Source organism: Saprolegnia diclina (assembly GCF_000281045.1).
Source record: "Saprolegnia diclina VS20 unplaced genomic scaffold supercont1.3, whole genome shotgun sequence".
Taxonomy (NCBI): Eukaryota; Oomycota; class Saprolegniomycetes; order Saprolegniales; family Saprolegniaceae; genus Saprolegnia; species Saprolegnia diclina.
Window position 1 is genome coordinate 453,239 of NW_008246070.1, and position 18,165 is coordinate 471,403.

The 18,165-nt window shown below is 59.8% G+C and overlaps 8 protein-coding genes across 8 annotated transcripts; 4 read left to right on the top strand and 4 right to left on the bottom strand.

Annotated features, from left to right (window-relative positions):
* SDRG_01276 (hypothetical protein) lies at positions 1-2,358 on the bottom strand. Its single transcript, XM_008606793.1, has 4 exons — positions 1,742-2,358; positions 1,605-1,697; positions 775-1,543; positions 1-728 (listed from the first exon to the last, which is right to left on the bottom strand). Exons 1-4 carry the CDS (start codon positions 2,225-2,227, stop codon positions 415-417), a joined length of 1,662 nt encoding a protein of 553 aa, XP_008605015.1. The 5' UTR covers positions 2,228-2,358; the 3' UTR covers positions 1-414.
* Positions 2,359-2,496: 138 nt separating this feature from the next.
* On the top strand, positions 2,497-4,473 carry SDRG_01277 (hypothetical protein). Its single transcript, XM_008606794.1, has one exon. The coding sequence runs from the start codon at positions 3,218-3,220 to the stop codon at positions 4,433-4,435; it is 1,218 nt and encodes a 405-aa protein (XP_008605016.1). The 5' UTR covers positions 2,497-3,217; the 3' UTR covers positions 4,436-4,473.
* SDRG_01278 (hypothetical protein) lies at positions 4,455-7,011 on the bottom strand (the record flags this gene model as incomplete). Its single annotated transcript, XM_008606795.1, has 12 exons — positions 4,455-4,631; positions 4,675-4,833; positions 4,878-4,988; positions 5,045-5,200; positions 5,242-5,699; positions 5,745-5,833; positions 5,886-5,958; positions 6,005-6,116; positions 6,171-6,476; positions 6,523-6,687; positions 6,735-6,836; positions 6,880-7,011. 12 exons carry the CDS (start codon positions 7,009-7,011, stop codon positions 4,455-4,457), a joined length of 2,040 nt encoding a protein of 679 aa, XP_008605017.1.
* Positions 7,012-7,557: 546 nt separating this feature from the next.
* SDRG_01279 (hypothetical protein) lies at positions 7,558-9,260 on the top strand. Its single transcript, XM_008606796.1, has 3 exons — positions 7,558-8,520; positions 8,564-8,971; positions 9,017-9,260. Exons 1-3 carry the CDS (start codon positions 7,618-7,620, stop codon positions 9,224-9,226), a joined length of 1,521 nt encoding a protein of 506 aa, XP_008605018.1. The 5' UTR covers positions 7,558-7,617; the 3' UTR covers positions 9,227-9,260.
* A 117-nt stretch (positions 9,261-9,377) lies between these two features.
* SDRG_01280 (hypothetical protein) lies at positions 9,378-9,626 on the bottom strand (the record flags this gene model as incomplete). The annotated part of the gene is made up of 2 exons (XM_008606797.1): positions 9,378-9,572; positions 9,624-9,626. 2 exons carry the CDS (start codon positions 9,624-9,626, stop codon positions 9,378-9,380), a joined length of 198 nt encoding a protein of 65 aa, XP_008605019.1.
* Positions 9,627-10,205: 579 nt separating this feature from the next.
* On the top strand, positions 10,206-11,198 carry SDRG_01281 (NADH dehydrogenase (ubiquinone) flavoprotein 2). The gene has a single exon (XM_008606798.1). It carries the CDS (start codon positions 10,278-10,280, stop codon positions 11,052-11,054), a length of 777 nt encoding a protein of 258 aa, XP_008605020.1. The 5' UTR covers positions 10,206-10,277; the 3' UTR covers positions 11,055-11,198.
* SDRG_01282 (seryl-tRNA synthetase) lies at positions 11,177-12,843 on the bottom strand. Its single transcript, XM_008606799.1, has 2 exons — positions 11,881-12,843; positions 11,177-11,836 (listed from the first exon to the last, which is right to left on the bottom strand). The coding sequence occupies exons 1-2, from the start codon at positions 12,752-12,754 to the stop codon at positions 11,217-11,219; spliced, it is 1,494 nt and encodes a 497-aa protein (XP_008605021.1). The 5' UTR covers positions 12,755-12,843; the 3' UTR covers positions 11,177-11,216.
* A 2,235-nt stretch (positions 12,844-15,078) lies between these two features.
* Positions 15,079-16,272, top strand: SDRG_01283 (hypothetical protein). The gene has a single exon (XM_008606800.1). It carries the CDS (start codon positions 15,135-15,137, stop codon positions 16,206-16,208), a length of 1,074 nt encoding a protein of 357 aa, XP_008605022.1. The 5' UTR covers positions 15,079-15,134; the 3' UTR covers positions 16,209-16,272.
* Positions 16,273-18,165: the final 1,893 nt, after the last annotated feature.

Below are 18,165 nucleotides of genomic sequence, written 5' to 3' on the forward strand. Positions count from 1 at the left end.
CCAGTTTCCGTCATTACGCAGTGTTACAAGCTCCCTTTTATTCGACGTCCACATGTTATCTTGCTGTTTGTATGTACATTCAAAAAAATACACGCGTTCTTCGAAGTTCGAAGGAATCAAAATGAGTAGAGGTCCGCCAAAAATTGAGTCTCAGGACAGGCCGGCAGTACTAGGTCGGCACGGTGGATGAAGCGACGACTGCGGCGCCGGCCGCGCCCACAGGGAGCCAATGGATCCTACTGCGCTGCCAGGCCGAGCCATCGCTAGGAATGTGCGGCTGCAAAGACCGCGCCGTTTGTACAGGTTACTGCTGATGTGAGCGACCAGCTGGCAGGATGCCACTGTGCCTGCGACCTGCGCAAAAGACGCAGGACCCACCACGTGGTACAGAGGATGGTTTGGCTCGAACGCTTATCAGGATGCCAACGACGCCTGCTGGACGCGCTCTTCGAGGGACGCGATGCGCGTTGCGATCTTTTGGCGGTTGACAGCGTTGGCCGTCACGCGGAGCTGATCGTGCGAGTAGCGCAGCGCCATGGCGTAGTCGGCGGCGGCCATGCACGCAAGCACGAGGTTGTTGAGGATCGTCTTCTCGCGCTTCCCGTCGCCGACCTGCCGCGTCAGCGCAAGACACTTTTCGTAGTAGAGCACCGCCTGCGTCGGCTGCTTCCGATCCAAGTGCACGGTGCCGAGGTTGCCGAGCGCCCGCGCCTCGACGTGCGTCGCGCCTACCGCCCATGTCTTAGTCGCCACGACTTCGACCCTGCTGCTTACCTGCATTTTTGGCAAAGAATTCGGCGCGCAAAAAATACTCGATGGCCTCATGGAGGTTCGCCTGCTTGTAGAGACCCATGCCCATCTCGAGCTGTGCGATCGCCTGCGCCTCGGTGCTCTGCACCGGCGCGGAAGCCACGTCGCCAAACTGCCCATACGCGTTGGACGGTGCTGGCTCGACAGCGCTCGCTTGTGGCAGCGAGGCAAACTGTCCGTAGGTCGCCGGCGCCGGCGGAGGGTGCGCCACGTCCGTGAAGCGGCCATAGGCGCTCTGCGGCGGCGCGGCGGCAGAGAACCGCCCGTACGCGCCCGCCTCGGGCTCGGAGGGCAGCGCCGCAGCATCGAATCGTCCATAGGACGATGCAGGTAGCGGCTTTGGTGGTGTGAGCTGCGCGTTGCGCTCGGTTTCAACGTAGTTGAACTGTCCGTACGACGACTTGATGTCGTCGCGGCCAAGGGAGCCGTAGCCATCGGCGAGCCGACTGAACGACCCGTAGTTGTCACCGACAGACTTGAAGGCGCCGTAGTCATTATCGGCCACGGACACCCGCACCGGCGGCTCGAGAAGACCATAGTCGCTGCTCGCCGCTACGTTGGGAGTCGTCGAAAAGAGGCAGCCCGAAGGCGGTGCGCGGTCACCAACGTCTTCGGTGCTGAACGAGGCGTAGTCGTTGTTGTCGTTGAGCGAGAGCCGGCCAAAGTCGAGCGTGCCCGCCTTGCGCGCGGCCTTGAGCTCGTCGTTGATCTGCGACGAGAGCTTGGACGCGTACTATTGAGTATGGACATGCTGGGTCACATGGGCGGAATGCGCAAATGGCTCGTGTGCGTACCGAGACACGCAGGCGACCCGCGCTGCTATCGATGAAGGCAGCGATTGACTCGTACATGCGGCCCATCCCGCCGTCGAGCGGCCCGTACCCGCGCTAACGACATGGTATCAGACACCATTTCGGGCGACACGATGTACCGTCGGGTCGTGGACGAGCAAGACGTTCTTGATCTCGCGCTTTCCCGCATGCGGCGGCGCCGAGTGTACCTTGACGTAGGCGAGTGTAAACTTCTCGGGCTGCGTCTCGCTGAAGCGCACGAGGAACGAGCCGTCGTCGCCGCCCCGGAGGATGGCCTCGGCGTCGGCGCGCGAGAGGACGCCGTGGAACCAGGGTGCAATACCGTCGTGGTACCGGCTCTGGAAGCACGTCACGGACTTGGTGATGCACGACCGGAACGGTCCGAACCGGACGAGAAAGTGCTCCCAGTCCCGCGCCGTCAGCGTCGGTCGCATCTCGAGGCAGACGCGCAGGTAGATTCGCATCTCTTGCGGCGACATGGCCGACGGCAGAGACACGTCAATGCACTCGAGGAGACGGTCTAGGACGCGGTCGGTCGGCGCGGTCGGTGCGGCGCCAACGGTCGCCCGCCACCACGCGACCCCGTCCTGGCACGCGGCTTGCATCTTGACGGCTAGACAGTACCGAAGTTCGAAGCTCAGTATTTATAGCACAGGCTAAAGGCACGCAACGTTGGCCTGTCTACTCCACACGCGGGGCAATGACGTGGCGCACGCGCACGCAGTCGACGGCTTGGTGCGGTTCTGCAATGTCACTGCCTGCGGTCTTGGTAGGTCGACGTAGACAAGGACGAGCTGCAATACGAGTGCCACTACGGCTTCAACATTGGGTGGGATTAGCTTCGAAGTTCGCAAATTTAATGCCACAACGCCACGAGACGGCCACACCCACAGTGAAGCGCTTGCGCGAGCTAACCACAGGCAAGGGTATTGACCCTTGCCACAGGTTTCACCAGCTCCGAAGTGGCGCATGGCGTCGTCGTTGGCGTCTGGCACACGGGGCTTATCAAGCCGAGTTACGTCGCAACTGCCTAGCGAAATTTCGCCAACGCGTTGCGTTCAAGCGCGTCGTGCAGCAGTGGGCACACAGCGCACTGCGGTCCGCTCTCTTCGTCGCAGCAAACTACATCTCGTTTACGGTCGCGCAAGACGCAGATCGACTACCGCCAGGATCGTGCTGACCTATTTGCTTTTGCGTCTTCCCCGACAGCGTTGCTGGACGAGACCGTGCTGCGGTGCGTGGCGCTGGCTGCCAGCACCTCGTGGGCGACGGCCATCGCAGCGTGTGCGTGAGCAGCGTCATGTGGCTTATCGCAGCCTACATGGCGCGCCACCTCCGCGTCCACGTACGATGGCTTTTCCGCATCCCTGGCATTGCGCTTGAGGACTGGTGCTGGAGCCTCTCTGGTGCATCCTTGCGCAGCTCAGCACGGGCGCGACCAAGCGAAGCGTGTTTCGATCGACACGCTGCCAGGCTACACGCTCGAATACTGTTGGTAATTGGCGTAAAAACCACTTCAAGTTGGAGAGGCGAGGGGTTCCCACCTGGCTTGGCACTTTCGCATTAGCCGGCCGCCGACCACTGCCCTCAGCATCATGGTACGCATCCTCGCAGCGAGCTTGGCTCATCTCACGGCCGTCGTCTTCGCCGCCGGGAACGCGACTCGTGGTGTGTGCTACGATACGTACGGCATCGACCACATCGACCAGCACTTTGCGACGATCAAGGAGCGCTTCACGGCCGTGCGCACCTTCCAGTCCATCGCCAAGGGCGTCAACGTCATCGACGCTGCGGCCAAGGCCGGGCTCCAGATCGCGGCCGGGGTCTGGATCCGAGGCAACTACACGGCCGACCTGCAAGCCGCGATCGACGGCGCGCGTCGCCACCCGGACGCGGTCCACGCGATCTTCATGGGCAACGAAGACCTCTTCCAGAATGCCATGTCGGTCGAGACCGTTGTGGCCAAGGTGCACGAGGCCAAGGATCGTCTGCGCCAGGCAGGCCTCGCCCACATCAAGGTCGGGTCGGTGCAGATGGACGGGGACTGGCTCCGTGCGCCGGCGCTGGTTGCGGCCTGTGACGTCGTGGGCGTCAACATCTACGCCTTCTTTGGCGGCGCGTCCATCTCGTGGACCAACCCGGTCATGGACCTCGACGCCCGCTGGCAGAATCTTGTCCGCTTGTACGGTCCGGATAAGCTCACTATCACCGAAACGGGCTGGCCCCACGCCGGCGGCAACAACGGCGCCCACATCTCAAGCCGCGAAAATGCGGTCGCGTACTATCAGTCCTTTGTGCAGTGGACGGAGCGCGGCAACGGCGGCGGCCTGCCCTACTACTTCATGTTCCACGACAACCCGAGCAAAGGCGGGTTCGAAGCCAACTTTGGGCTCGCGGGCGTCGACGGGCGCTGGAAGTTTGACCTCGGCGCGCCGTTTACGGGGCCCCGTACTTTCTCGATCGTGTCGAGCCAAGGTCTTAGCGTCGGCGCGCTCCACGGCGGGCTCCGTGCGCACCACGCAGCATCACCGATCTCGGCCGACGACCTCTGGCAGCTCGGCGGCGACGCCCTCGTCAACCAAGGTGGCCAGCAACCTTGTCTGGACGTGTCGCGCCATGATAACAACCAACTGACTATCGCTCTGCACCCGTGCAGCGCCAACAACACCAACCAAATGTGGCGCCAAGAGCCGTCGCGACTAGTGCATGCCACGTACAGCGTCTGCCTCGATGTCGACCCAACCCAAGGCAACAAGGTGCAGGTCTTTGCCTGCGTGGACGACGCACCCAACCAGCGCTTCTCATTTGTCTAAGCATCATAACAAAGTAGAGCTAGTCATCGTTCTTGTACTCGTCCTCGTCGTTCTCATCCTTGGCGTCCGTGGCGTCGTCCGCAGCTGACGTCTCGAGGCCCGCAACGAGGTCTTCTTCGTCCTCGGTGAAGACACCCTTGAACGCGCCCAAATTCTTTCCAAAAACGTTGGCCACCACGGCTTGCAGAGCCTTGCGCTAAGTGTACTCGTGAGCGACGGCCAAGGTGAGGCCGCTGTACCTTGTGCTCTTCCTTCTTCTTGTCGATAGCAAAGCGCTCCATGAGCGACGGGCGCGCGGCGGCAGCTGCAAGAATCCGCTCGCGGTTGCGCTTGAGAGATTCTTGGTACGCCTTGCGGTCATCTTCGGCCTTGGCTTTGGCCGCGGCTTCCGGGTCCTCCTACAGACAGCGTGTTGCATGCATGAACGAGACATTCGCAGTACGACGTAGTTGCCCTTCTCTTCCTTCCGCTTGCGTTCGCTATCAGAGACCTCAGCAATCACTTGCTTGGCAATGTTCTTGAGCTTCTCTTTTTTCGCCACGAGTGCCTCCTCCTGCAGCGTGCCACGTCAGAGGAACATCCGGATACGAGCCGAATAAAGCAATCGACCTGGCTCTTGTCGACTTGACGACGCGCCTTCAATTTGGCTTGAATCGCTTCGGTGCGCAGCTTGTGGGACGCCGTCATCGAGACTTTGGTGCTGGCCTTGGCAGCTTCCATGGCCGCCTCCAACCGCTGCCGCCGCTCCGCTTCCACAGCTTCCTTCTATTATGCGCCTAAGCATCAACGTTGATGGACGAGTGTACCTCAGCGCGCTCGGCCGCAGTGAGGCGCTCGATGCGCGCTTGCTTCTTTTGCGCCATCTTGGCTGTCTTCTCGGGGCGCGTGATCGAAAACTCGTCCACTTGTGTCGTCGTGCGCCGGCTCTTGGCGCGCTGCAGCGACGCCTTCCACTGCGTTTGCATTGCTTGAAAGTCGGGTACGGGCTGCGCCTTGATGCGCACATGAGCTTCAGGTGCTGCGCGCGATTTCCTCGGCTTGGCCTGCGCGAGCCGGGGCGGTAATTGGCTTTGCGCAAGCAGCGCGGCGGCGCGTTCGGCAACGCGCTTCTGCCGTGCGAGCTCGGCCACGTCACCGTCGGTCGGCTCAAACACGGGGGGATCACGCGCCTTGAAAGGCTGATACTCGCGGCTTGCTGCCTCCTGTACCTTTTGAAGGCGCTGGTGCTTGCGTTCGCGCGTCTTGGCCTCGTTCTCGAGCAACCCTAGTTGCGCCTAAGCGTTCTGGTTCGTTCGACACGGTCGTGTACCGGTAAACGGCGTTGCGCGCTTGGCACGCTCGAGCTTGGCGCGCGCGTCGGCGGCACGTGCGGCCTCTTCCTCTTGCGCTCGCTCCTTCCTGCCACAAGTTTGTTGATGAGTACTCGCTCGTACATTGCTGCGTGTCGTACGCTTCAAAATACGAGCCGTGTCGCTTCCGGTTGGAAGTTGCAGTCGCCTCCGACAAGAACGAAGAGTGCACGCCTACATACGTTCGGTGATCGATGATTACTACGCACCAGGATCGTACTCGAAATGCGGGTCGCCCACGTGCTCGGCGGAGCATCATCGTCCGACGCAGGGTTGGCTGTGTGGCGTTCTCGGCGCTGGGTGGTAACGGCACTTGTCGGACTTGTGCACGGCTACGCAGGGTTTGGTATATTAAGAGTTCAAACTGCAGGTAAGCATGTACATACCTCCGGCTCTTCGACAATGTCATCGAACCCAGGCGGTTCGTCTTCGATTGAGCTCGCGGTTCGCGGTCCTGCTACGTTAAACTCGGGTGGCGCCGACTCGTCGCCGTGGATGTCGTTGAAGAACGACTCGCCTGCGTCGATGACAAGGTCGCGCTTCTTGGTCACGTTTGGCCGCGAGGATTGAGGCGTCGGGTGCACTTTGGCCGGCTGCTCCCACAAGAGCGCTTCCAGTTGTTTGGCTTTGGCCTCGGCGGCGTTCTTCTCTTGGATGAGGCGCTCGACCACCGCCAAGTCTCGCTCCTGAGCCTACGATCCCATACTATGAGTACACAATGGTGATGCGCGGTGCTACAGCTTTGAAGGCGGAGATCTTTTTCATGAGAGCTGCGGTTGGCGACGCACGCTTGTCAATGTCGCGCTTCATTTGCTCGATAGGGCTCTCGACAGTCGACGCTTGGTTTGTCGGTGGCCGTGCCGGCGGCGGTGCGCGCTTCACTGGTCGCCGGTGGCCCGTCCCCTGCGTACAACATTGCCGCGGGCTCACACGTGCGTAGTCCAACGTACATGGACCTCTAATGCAGCTTCAAAAGCTGTTTTCGTGCCGGCGCCTTTGGTCTTGGATCGTTTTGCCTTGAGCTCGCGAATGATTCGGGCCCGGTCCTCTTCCTAATAGCTCGTCGTCATATAGAAAGACCCTTGGCAACGGTACGTCTTTGGTCGTCGCGTCGGCGTCCATGTAGCGGTAGTGAGTCGAGACCGCGTCAAAGTGGCGAGCCAGAGGAACCGTGGTTCGCGACTGCAGCGCCGCGCTTTGGACCATCACCTTGGTGCTCGCGTCCATTTGGCTATAAATACCGCTGATGTCAGCGTGAACTATGAGAAGCTAGTCGATTAAAGAGACCTGGAATGTTACGTGATTTCCTTTCTACATAAAATTCCACTCGACCACTCTGCACTTACCGAGTGCGTCCCTTCAGTAGGGCTCTCGGTTCTCATGTCTGCGGTAGGACTGATTTTCTGATTGGGTCACAGAGCTCCTCGCTTGGCGTCTTCCATCCCACCGCTCCAAGCCCTCAGCACATGTAGCTGGTCGCGCCGAAGTGTCTCCACCAAGCTACTCGTGGTTATTACCAAGCGCCGTCTGCTTCAAGAAGCGCCTTCGCTTCTGTCCACAGACTCAACTGCAGCACGTTGCGTGGCCGCTGCCACGTGTATCCGGATGCCCATCATAAACTGCAGCCAATCACAGCGCCGAGCGCACCCAGCTCGAACATCGTCCAATCTAATGTACAAGTCGTACATTCTCAATACTGACAACAAGTTTAATGTCGTGTACTGTACGTACGAGAAGAAGCCAAGCGGGCTGCAAGATTATTCGGGTTGAAGGCACCCACGGAGATCGGTTTTTGGGAGAGACCGATTGCGAAATCAAATTTGATCTCGACCCATGGCGGTGGTTCCTGCGTGCTTGAACGCGGCCCTCGGCGAGCCGCTGCCCGACGACGTCCACGCGGTCTCGGTCTCGATGCCCAAGTGGAGCCACGTCGAGCGCTACGAGCAGGGCTGCCCGGAGCTCCACGCGTCGCTGCGCAGCGGGTACCCACGCTTCGTCTACCATGGGTACGTCAAGGATCTCAATGGCTGGTGCACAAGCAAGTACGCCATTGACGACGAGTCGCAGACGGCCCGCGTCCTGCCCACGCAGGCTGTCGCCAAGCGCTGCGAGGCCTTTCTCCACCGCAGCTTCCCGGACGCGGCCATCGACATCATTCCACTGCACGCATGCGACGCCCACGCCGTCGTGCTCCCTACGATCGCAGCCGCTTGCTTCAAGGCCTTTTGGCAACACAGCGGCGAGATCACGTCGTCGCGCCTCGCCGAGCACGTCTTGGACGCTGCGTCAAAGGGCACGCCGTCGGCATCACGTATGGACAACACGCCGACGCATGCGTTGCTGCGTAATCGCATCGGCAGCCTCTACGACGTCCCGAGCGACCACGTCAACCTGTACCCCTCCGGCATGGCGTCCATCTTCGCCGCTTTCCGACTCGTCCAAACCCTCCGCGGCCATCTGCCCGGCAAAACCGTCCTCGTCGGGTTCCCGTACCTCGATACACTCAAAATGCTCCGGCGAACGGAGTGGAGCGCGGGCGACGTCCTCTTCTTTCCGCGCGGCGACGCGGCCGACCTCGACGCCATCGACGCCATCGACCACGTGCATGCGATCTTCACCGAGTTCCCGAGCAACCCGCTTCTCCATAGCACCGACTTGCCGCGCCTCGCCGCCATTGCCCACCGCCACAACACGGTGCTCGTTGTCGACGACACGGTCGGCTCGTACAACGTCAACGTATTCCTTTCGATGCAAATCGTATGTGCTAAAGTCCGCTTAGGTGCTGCGCGAGACGAACGGACACGCGGCGGACCTCGTCGCGACGAGCTTGACCAAGATCTTTAGCGGCACGGGCACGGTCATGGGCGGGTCCCTCGTCGTCAACCCGTCGTCGCCGCTTCTCAGCACGCTCCTTCAAGCGCTGCATAACGATAGCTTCCTCTACGAAGACGACGCGGCCGCGCTGCTTCGCGACTCGGACGACCTCGAAACGCGCCTCACGCGTGTGAATGCAACCGCCGCCACCATTGCGTCGCGGCTCGAGGCGCACCCAAAGGTCGAGCGTATCTTTTACCCAAAGTACGTCGACACGGCGGCGTACGAGCACTTCAACTTGGCTGCGGCAGCAACCGACGCGCACGGCCCGCTCCTCTCGGTCGTGCTCCACGGAGGCCAAGCGGCCGCCAAGGTACACGGTGTCATGCATGCATGTAGAGGTCTCATAGCCGGGTAGGCGTTCTACGACGCGCTGACGTTTGCGAAAGGGCCGAGCTTGGGCACCAACTTTACGCTCTCGTGCCCGTACACGCTCCTAGCGCACTACGATGAGCTCGACTACGTCGAGTCATGCGGCGTGCCCCGCGACCTCATCCGCATCTCGATCGGCCTCGAGGCCATGGACGAGATTTGGGCCATTCTAGACGCTGCCTTTGCATGTTGTTAACCAAATCCCATGCGTGTATGTATTTCAACCAACACGAGAGGTCCGCTTGGAGGCGTGGAGCTAGAACACGCAAAGTACGAGCCCGGGAGATCTCGCGGTCGCATTAGCATCGGCCGCTTACCCCGCACTATCTATCTGAGGTTGTGTTTGTCTATTTCAAGTGCTTGAAGATCTGCGGCGCAGCGCACTTGTCGACGCACTTCAACAGGTCAAAGTACTGGCCGTCGCAGCCGCCCTTGCCGGCGACGCGGTCCAGGCACGCGTTGTACTCCTTGACGACCGGCGCGCACTTGGACTCGCAGCCCTTGCGGATTTCCGGGTAGATGTCAACGGGATCTTCGCCAGCCTACTCAAGCAGCATGAGCATCTCGGTCCGTCGACCTCGTCCGTCGTCTACCATGGTGCTTGTCGTCTTCGTTTCCAGCCAAACAAAAAATGCAACCAGTCAGTGGGGCCGGCCCACTTAAGTGCGCCTCGCTCCCACTCGAGGTTTGTATACGCTAATCGCACGCAACCTTCTGCCCGGACACACAAAAACGCACGCCTCGAAATAGCCGCCGCCGGCCCACGACGCCTCGCTAGCTCCATGGCTCCCAACGTCGTGCCACTACGTGTAGCGATCTTAGCCACGTCTTAGTCCCGCCAGTTCTTGGTGGGCGCGGTCCCCTCCTACACGTTTGCTACTCGTAGTACTAGTATGCTTGCAGTGCTGTTGCCGTCAAGGGCAAATGCAGTTCCCGCCTTTTCAGCGCCTTCAACTCGGTCCGTGGTCACGCGATATTGCGTCGGTGGAGATACGTCGTGCGCGCTGGCCGTCGTACTGCACTTACATCTACCGACCGCTCGGCGGAGAGGGCGGGCCCGCAAAGGCTTCGTCGGGCTTCGCTGCGGCCGGCCCGATTTGGCGGGCCATCTGGGTGCAACTAGCCGGCGCCGAAAAAACCTGTGACTTTGCATCTCGCACTTGCCTCGGGGTGCAAATATCGAGTGTGAGAGGTTTGGGTTTGCGGTGGCGACGGGTGGCATTGTCCTCTTGACTGGTCGGGAAAAGATGTTGTCGCGCCTCGTAGCTTCTGCCGCGCGCCGGGCGCCCGCGGCCCGCGCCATGAGCGGCGGCGCCATCTCGCAGCACCGGGACACGCCCGACAACACGAAGGAGACGCCGTTCGACTTTAGCGAGGAGAACTACGTCAAGGTGCATGCGATCCTGTCGCGGTACCCGGAGAACTACAAGGCGTCGGCGATCATCCCGCTGCTCGACCTCGCCCAGCGCCAGCACGGCGGGTGGCTCCCGCTTGCGGCCATGAACAAGGTCGCGCGCATCACGGAGGTCAAGCCCATCCAGGTGTACGAGGTCGCGACCTTTTACACCATGTTCAACCGCGAGAAGGTCGGCAAGTACTTTATCCAGCTCTGCGGCACGACGCCGTGCATGATTTGCGGCTCGGAAGAGATCAAGAAGACGATCGAGTCGCACCTTGGCATCAAGGAGGGCGAGACGACGGCCGACGACCTCTTTACGCTCCGCGAAGTCGAGTGCCTCGGCGCGTGCGCCAACGCGCCCATGGTGCAGATCAACGACGACTTTTACGAAAACTTGACGCCGCAGACGACGCGCGAGCTCCTCGACGCGTGCAAGGCGGGCAAGGCGCCGGTCATGAACAAGTGGGGCTCGCTCCCGATGAACGGCCAGCTCTCGTGCGAAGGCCCGCAGGGCAAGACGACGCTCAAGTGGGAGCACCCGCCGGCCGGCTTCAAGATGCGCCCCGACTCGGACCTCGTGCCCAAGGTCGACCCCAAGACGATCAAGGAAGAAATGTTGTACTAGGCGTATGAGATAGAACCGCGCGTCCAAATATATAAGTCGGAGCCAACGATCGTACGTTGTTGTCCTTGCCGTCAACGTCCTCACTGCGTCTGTCCCATGCATGACATACACGTAATGGCCCATGTACAGGGAGAAGAAGAGAAGGCGTGTTGCACGCAGATATTACTTCTTCTTGGCGGCCGCCTTTTGCATCTTGACGGCCTGGTGGTTGACCTTGGCGTCCTGAACGAACGGGAGGAAGGTGACGCCGCCCATGAACGGGACGAGCACGTCCGGGACGCGGACACCTTCGGGCGTCTGGTTGTTCTCCAAGATGCAGCAGATCGTGCGCGTCGTCGCGCAGAGCGTCGCGTTGAGCAGGTGCACGTACTTCTTCTCGGTCTGGTTCATCTTCTTGACGCCGCAGCGGATCTCCATCGCGCGCGCCTGGTAGTCGGTGCAGTTGGAGGCCGAGACGAGCTCACGGAACTCGGCGTAGGCCGGGAACCACGCTTCCAAGTCGTACTTCTTGGTCGCTGCGTTGTTGAGCTCGCCCGAGACGATGTTGATGACGCGGTACGGGAGGCCGAGTGACTGGTAGAACGCCTCGGCAGTCGAGATCATCTCCTGGAGCATCTCGTCCGACTTCTCCGGCTCGCACAAGACGAACTGCTCGACCTTCTCGAACTGGTGCACGCGGAAGATACCCCACGTGTCCTTGCCGTGCGACCCCGCTTCCTTGCGAAAGCACGTCGACGAACCCGCATACCGGATCGGGAGCGACGACTCGGTGATCCATTCATCTACGTGCGCATGTTGGCCTCGTTGGATCAGCTTTAGAGCATACCCTTGTGGAAGCCGCACATGGGCTGCTCCGACGTCGCAATGAGGTACTTTTCGTCCGAGGGATCGGCGCCCGTGACCTTGTAGAGAGCTTCGTCAAACTCCGAGAGCTGCGCGACGCCCGCCATGACTTCCTTGCTCATAAAGTACGGGGGCTGGAGCAGCGTGTACTTGCGGTTCATAAGGAACGCCTGGCCGTACATGATCAACGCCTGGTTGAGCATGACACCGTAGCCCTTGAGGAAGTACGCGCGGTGGCCGGCGACAGCGACGCCCTTCTCCGGCTCGTAGCCGTCAATGCGGTGGAGCACTTCGTGGTGGAAGTGGAGCGCGTCGTCGTGGGGGCGGCACGCGCCCCACGTAGCAACAACTTCGTTGTCGTCTTCGTTCTGCGAGACGGGCACCGTCGGGTCGACGAGGTTGCCAATCTTGCTGAGCTCGCGATCGACGACGAGCTTGAGGGCGTCGACCTCGGCCTTGGCAGCCGGCTCCGAGGCCGCCAAGTCCTTGCGCTTCTGGATGAGCGGCTGGGCCTCGGCCTGCTTCTTGGCCTTGATGAGGTCCTTGATCTGCGCCTGGAGCGCGTTGATGTTCATCTTCGTCGTCTCCCACTCGCCGGTCTTCTTGCGCCACTCCTCATCGAGGGCGATGACCTGGTCCACGAGGTCGACGCTGGCGAAGCGCTTCTTCTGGCTCTCGCGGACGATGTCGGGGTTGCCACCGCGCTCGACGCGGAGTTGGTTGATGTCAATGGGCATGATGCGGCTGGACCGAAGGAAGCGACTGCAAGACTGGAACCCGACTCCACGCCAGCGAAAACCCCAGGATTTCGACCAATCACAGCGCGTCAAATGTAGCCAATCACACCCCGCGCCCATCGACCTCGGCCACGTGCAGAGACTTCCTGTGGTCCTCTCGCGGTTCGCGGGGCCGGCTCTGGGAGTGTACGACGTGGTGTCGTCCGTCGACACACCGCAGGAAGAACGACATGAGCGTACTGCAAAACGACTAACGTAGTACGTTTGCTATAAACTACATGGATTCTACGTCGACTAATCCAATCGGGCTGTGTACTACTAACGTTAGTACGACATGTCGTAGTGCAAAGTGGCGTCGTCGCCGACTGCGTTCGGAGGCCGTGGGAGTCCTTTGGGAGGCAACGCCAGTGAGTTGCATCCACGCGATTTGATGTTTGATTGGGATGTGCGCCAATCACAGTGCCGGATCTTGAGGAGCCAATGGGCGCGTCGCGATCCTCCACCCGACGCGGTGGTTTGGGAGGAAGAAAAAGGCCAGTGGCGCCGGTTCCGACGCTGGCGTACATGTACCTGCTGCATGGTAGGCTGGTCCGTGAGTAAAGGCGGGTCGAGGTTATGTTGCGCGGCGACATCACGGTGGCGCCAGAGGTCGGAGCGTAGACGAGGAAGGTCTGTAGGATTTCACTTGGCCATGTCGCTGCGCGCAACACAACAAGCAAGCAACCTTGACCCGATCTTCTATCACTTTTTAAAAGATCGCGTTGATAGATTCAAAGCAACCCTGGTTTCGCAGCGTATTTCGCAGAAATGTAATCCGATTCATGAGCCACCTGCCGTGCACACGCCGTCGGAGCCATAAAAGGCCCGAGGCGCAGCGCGGTAGCTTGGTGTTGCTGTAGTGTTTATGCTCACACTTGCACAGCCTGCTCCAACTTGAATGCAACTGAGCGGACCTGGCGTACGCCTCAAGCCCGCGGTGCTAGATTCGACGACGATTCCGTTTCTATAGCGTCACACAAGAAGCATCATCGTGGATGCTGCCGTGGCCGCAGTGCCGTTGTCGATGCCATCGCACCTCTACGACTTGGGTCGAGAGCCACCGTAAGCTCAGTCGCCGATCGCCATCAGCTCGTAAAGCGTGATCTTCTTCGTCGTCGAGGGTGGCAAAGGTTGGTTCGTGATGTCTACGTACGCACGTGTGTGCAGCTTCCTCCGAGACCACCATCATCCCCTCGTATACGATCCATTGCTACTATTAGCGGTGAGCGGCCGCGAGCATTCTCACTCGACCTCATGTTGGTCCCACCAACATCGATCGTATCTCTGTCGCAATGTACAGTGCATAAACGGAAGATCTAGAACGTTGTCAAAAACTATAAATTAATTAAAATATCACAACTCATTCCTCAAGTGCAAAGTGCATTTGTCCACCAAAGCGCGGATGGAGAGCAGTGTGGACGCGCGGCGACCAAGTGCAACCATATGTCGTCCTCTGGACGTCAAGCGAGATTCCCCCAACTGGTACGAATAAAATCGAACCGCGCCTTTGGCTGCTCGTCAGCTGCAGTGAAAACCAACGACGTCGACCGACCCAACAAATGCACGCGTAGCCGCCATCTCTCGGTCATCGTGGCCGGCGGCTCGCGTTTTGCTATTCCGTGTGCATACCGCCGAGACGCAAGGGCCGCACGTTTCGACGTGTCCCACACATCGCGACACCGCGCTTGGTCTGAAACGACAACTCGCTGCAGTGCCATACCATCCCACACAAAAGCTTTGCACGTCGACATCTCCGGCTGCACTAGGTTTCAAGTGCTAGTACGGCAACTTCTTGGGCAGTAGATCAGACGTGCGCCGTAGAGAGGCTACACGTGGCGGCGCCACGCAAGCGGTGAGATTCCTGGGTTTTCCCGGGCCTTGAAACGGATAGTAGCTTTCTTTTCGTCGTTCTTGAATGGGGTGGGACACCGAGGCCCGTGTGTGCTGGCACTGACCACATACACCTAGCTACGTCCGCCCGAGATCGAGGCGGCGCCTCCTGTTGATTTCGCACCAGGCAAGCGGGCCACATGGTACCAGCTAGCGTTGTCGAGCCGATCCATGTGGAAGTACGATGGTCGCCTATATCGCAATACAATAGAGCGGACGAGGCTATTGAATGGTTCTACCGGTACCGTACTCGTTGAAGCACGCCAGCGTCTCGGTACGAAGCATGAGTAGCACCTTTGTGGCCGCTTGCGCTTCAACTCGGTCGCGTTGAGTACAAATAAAATGCATGGGAGGATACCGATGAAAAATGGAATGATATTTTCACGATGGCACCAAACTGATTCGGCGATCGCATACTGAATTCCAGTTATTCGGTACCTCGACGGCCGCACGGGCAATAAAAAGACGACGTAATTTAATGAAATCGGTTGCGCGCCGGGTGCCATTGCGGGAAAGCTGCTGCATCTTCTTCATCGTCTCGCGATTGCCATTTTCCATTTTGCCTCTTGCCATGCAGTCGTCGTCGTCGTCACCATACCAGCTCCACATCCAGCTGCCGTCGCCGCACCACGCCAACTACATGCAGCAGCAGCACATGTACCAGTGCATGCCGGGCACGCCGACGCCGTCCGAGGCCGTCGACTCGGGCATGTCGGGCGACGAGTCGCCGTCCGAGTCGCGCAAGGCCCGCGAAATGGCACCGTTCTTGCGCAACCTCCGCAACATGCTCGAGCGCGAAAACCCCGAAGTGCTGCGCTGGTCCAAGGACGGCACGGCGTTCGAGATCCACGACATGGACGAGATGATGAACACGGTGCTGCCCAAGTACTTCAAGCACAAGAAGTACACGTCGTTCCAGCGCCAGCTCAACTACTTCAACTTTAAAAAGTGGACCAAGAGCCGCGCCAACGTGTGCACGTTCAGCAACGAGTACTTTACGCGCCACGAGCCGTACCGGAGCACGCTCATTACACGCAAGAAGAGCATGAGCTCGCAAAAGGAGGCGCTCGCGGCCGACGATGACCACCACCACCACCACGAAGAGAAGGTGCTCTCGCGCAAGAACTCGTCGCACCGCCTTCCGCGCACGCCGAGCAGCAGCTGCAGCACGCCGACCAACTACTACTCGTGCGACTCGCCGGTCGCAATCAAGAAGGAGCACCTCGTCATCACGAACGGCAGCCTCGACTCGAGCTTCAACTCGATGAGCCTCCACAAGCAAAAGGCCGCGGCCATGTGCCAAAAGGTATCGATGGACTGCTACGCGTCGCCGTACGAGAACAAGCACTTGACGCGCGTCATGGGCAAGAAGCCGGCGCCGCAGCGCGTCATGGCCGAGGACCTCACGGCCATGCACGACGATCTCGACTGGATCGCCGACAGCGACCTCGAGAACATCCGCGACTCGGTCACGAGCCTCACGAGCACACACTCGGGCGGCGAATGGGACGACAACGACATGAACTGGGTTGATCTCCTCCCTTACAACGACCCGTCGGCCTTCGAGTCGGGCAGCGACCAGTACATGCGCCAGCACTTTGTGCCTGTCAACGGGATGGGCTACCACTACGCCGCCACGATCTAGACTAGCGCTTTGGTCCGCCGAGTGGACTGTATTTAATGAACCCAACCTGAATTTTGACACAATATGCGAGAGTCGACGGCGACTGCGACAGCGGCAAGAGGCGCGAGCGACCTGGCTTTTATGCAACCTTGCCGTGCCCATCCTCCCTGGTCCGCCATTCTCGCCCGACTGGCCACTACTGCGCACGTGCCTGCCCACATACAACATGGGCGTGGGACGATACGCGCAGCTGGCAGACCAACGGCGGTGCCACGTCAGCGCCAGTCTCTTGTTCGTTGGGTGGCGCGAATGCGATGACGCATGCCGCTGCTGGACGGTCCCACATGCGGGCTGCGTAATCGAACTGAGATGCTCGCCGTGCGACCACACGAGTGGCTGGTCCGACAGGCGACCTCGTGTACGACCACCCTTTTCGGCGTATACATCGCGCCATTAAATGATTCGAACGCAGCGCGGGTAGCCAGGACCGCACGATCGCAGCCGGGGGCGATAGCTACTCCTCCCTAAGTTCCAACTAAATGTCGCCCATCCTACTACACTCTACCTACCGTAATTCAAAAGCCGAGATACTTTTCCTGTCGTCTGTCGTCCACGCCACCCATCAAAGCCCTTTCTCGAGAGGCAACGTTGATGGTCCTTGCCTGCTCCGTCGTGAAACCCTCCTTGTTAGGGCTGGGTCTAGTCATCCTCGCTGGCGCTGGCGCTTCCTCCCAAGGGCAGGCTGGGCAATGTCGTTCGATCACTGACGACGACGTCGTCTTGTGCCTGTCTATGCCCACTGCAAGCAAAGACATGCACGACGGTGTACATGGGAGCAGCGCGACGACCTCACGACAGACGCGAGGTGGTTTCAACCGGTACTGCAAGTAGTGAAAAAAGAAGCCGCCGATTCAAGTAGCTCCGTAGCCGGCAAGCCAGTGACGTTGGTGCTCGAATGCGCTATCAGCTTTGTGTCGGGCTGGGTTGAATACCGGTACCATTCATTTTGTGCGTGCCTCGTACTGCGGGCGATTGCCCAGGCGACGGATTGGCTTGCGTGTTTTTGTCGAGGCGCCAGAATCAAAAACTCGACGGGGTTTTGGTGCACGGCTTTCGCCTTCTTCCCGTTCGCCGTGTCTTCCCGTTCTTCGTGGGCAGCCGCCCACACCTTGTACAACGTTGAATGCTGCGGTTGAAAGGGTTTTGGCTTCTTTCATCGTAAACTCGCGCATCAAGTCTCCTGCAACATACCGACGTGGTAAAGCATTCTTGACTTTAAACTCTGTGTATTGGTGTACTCTGGGGGTGAGTACCAGTACGCTGCTTGCCTGCTTGCACTTGCGTTTACCCGCGCCACTCGGCCGAACCCGGGGTGCAGTGCGTTCGTGCAACTTCCGACTTTTGTCCCCAGCGCCACCCTACATGACGTTTCTCAACGTGGTGGTTCAGGGAGTGCATCGCCTTGCTGGTCAATGCCTCTGGTAGAGCCAAGCCACACTGCTCGCACAGGCACTAAGAACTGAGAAGTGATTCGGGTGGGCTTGAACGCAAGGACAATAAGGTGATCATCTTATTGATCTCGATTGAGCGGAACATGACACAAGGCAAAGTGGGAGACAACATTGCTATTGGCCATATCTGTCGCCTCAACGAGATCAGGGTTTGCCGAGGTGAGCTCCACAGCTTGATGAACGGAGCCTGCACGTCGCCCAAACCATTCGTGGCGCCTGGTTGGTTCGAAGTGGAGCGCCAGTGATCGAGTTCTCTCGCCTCTTGACACGGAGCCCATGACGCAATTTGCTCAGTGAAATGTTCTTTCTTTTGCTGCGAGGCCCACGGTCAGCCGACCGGAACTTGAAACCTTCCGCGCAAACCGAGGCTGCTCTCGCTCAGGTGGGCCCCCGTTTTCTTGCCTCACTGAAGTAACGGCTTGGAATCACATATTGTTGTGCACTCCAGCCTCGACACTGTGTTGAAC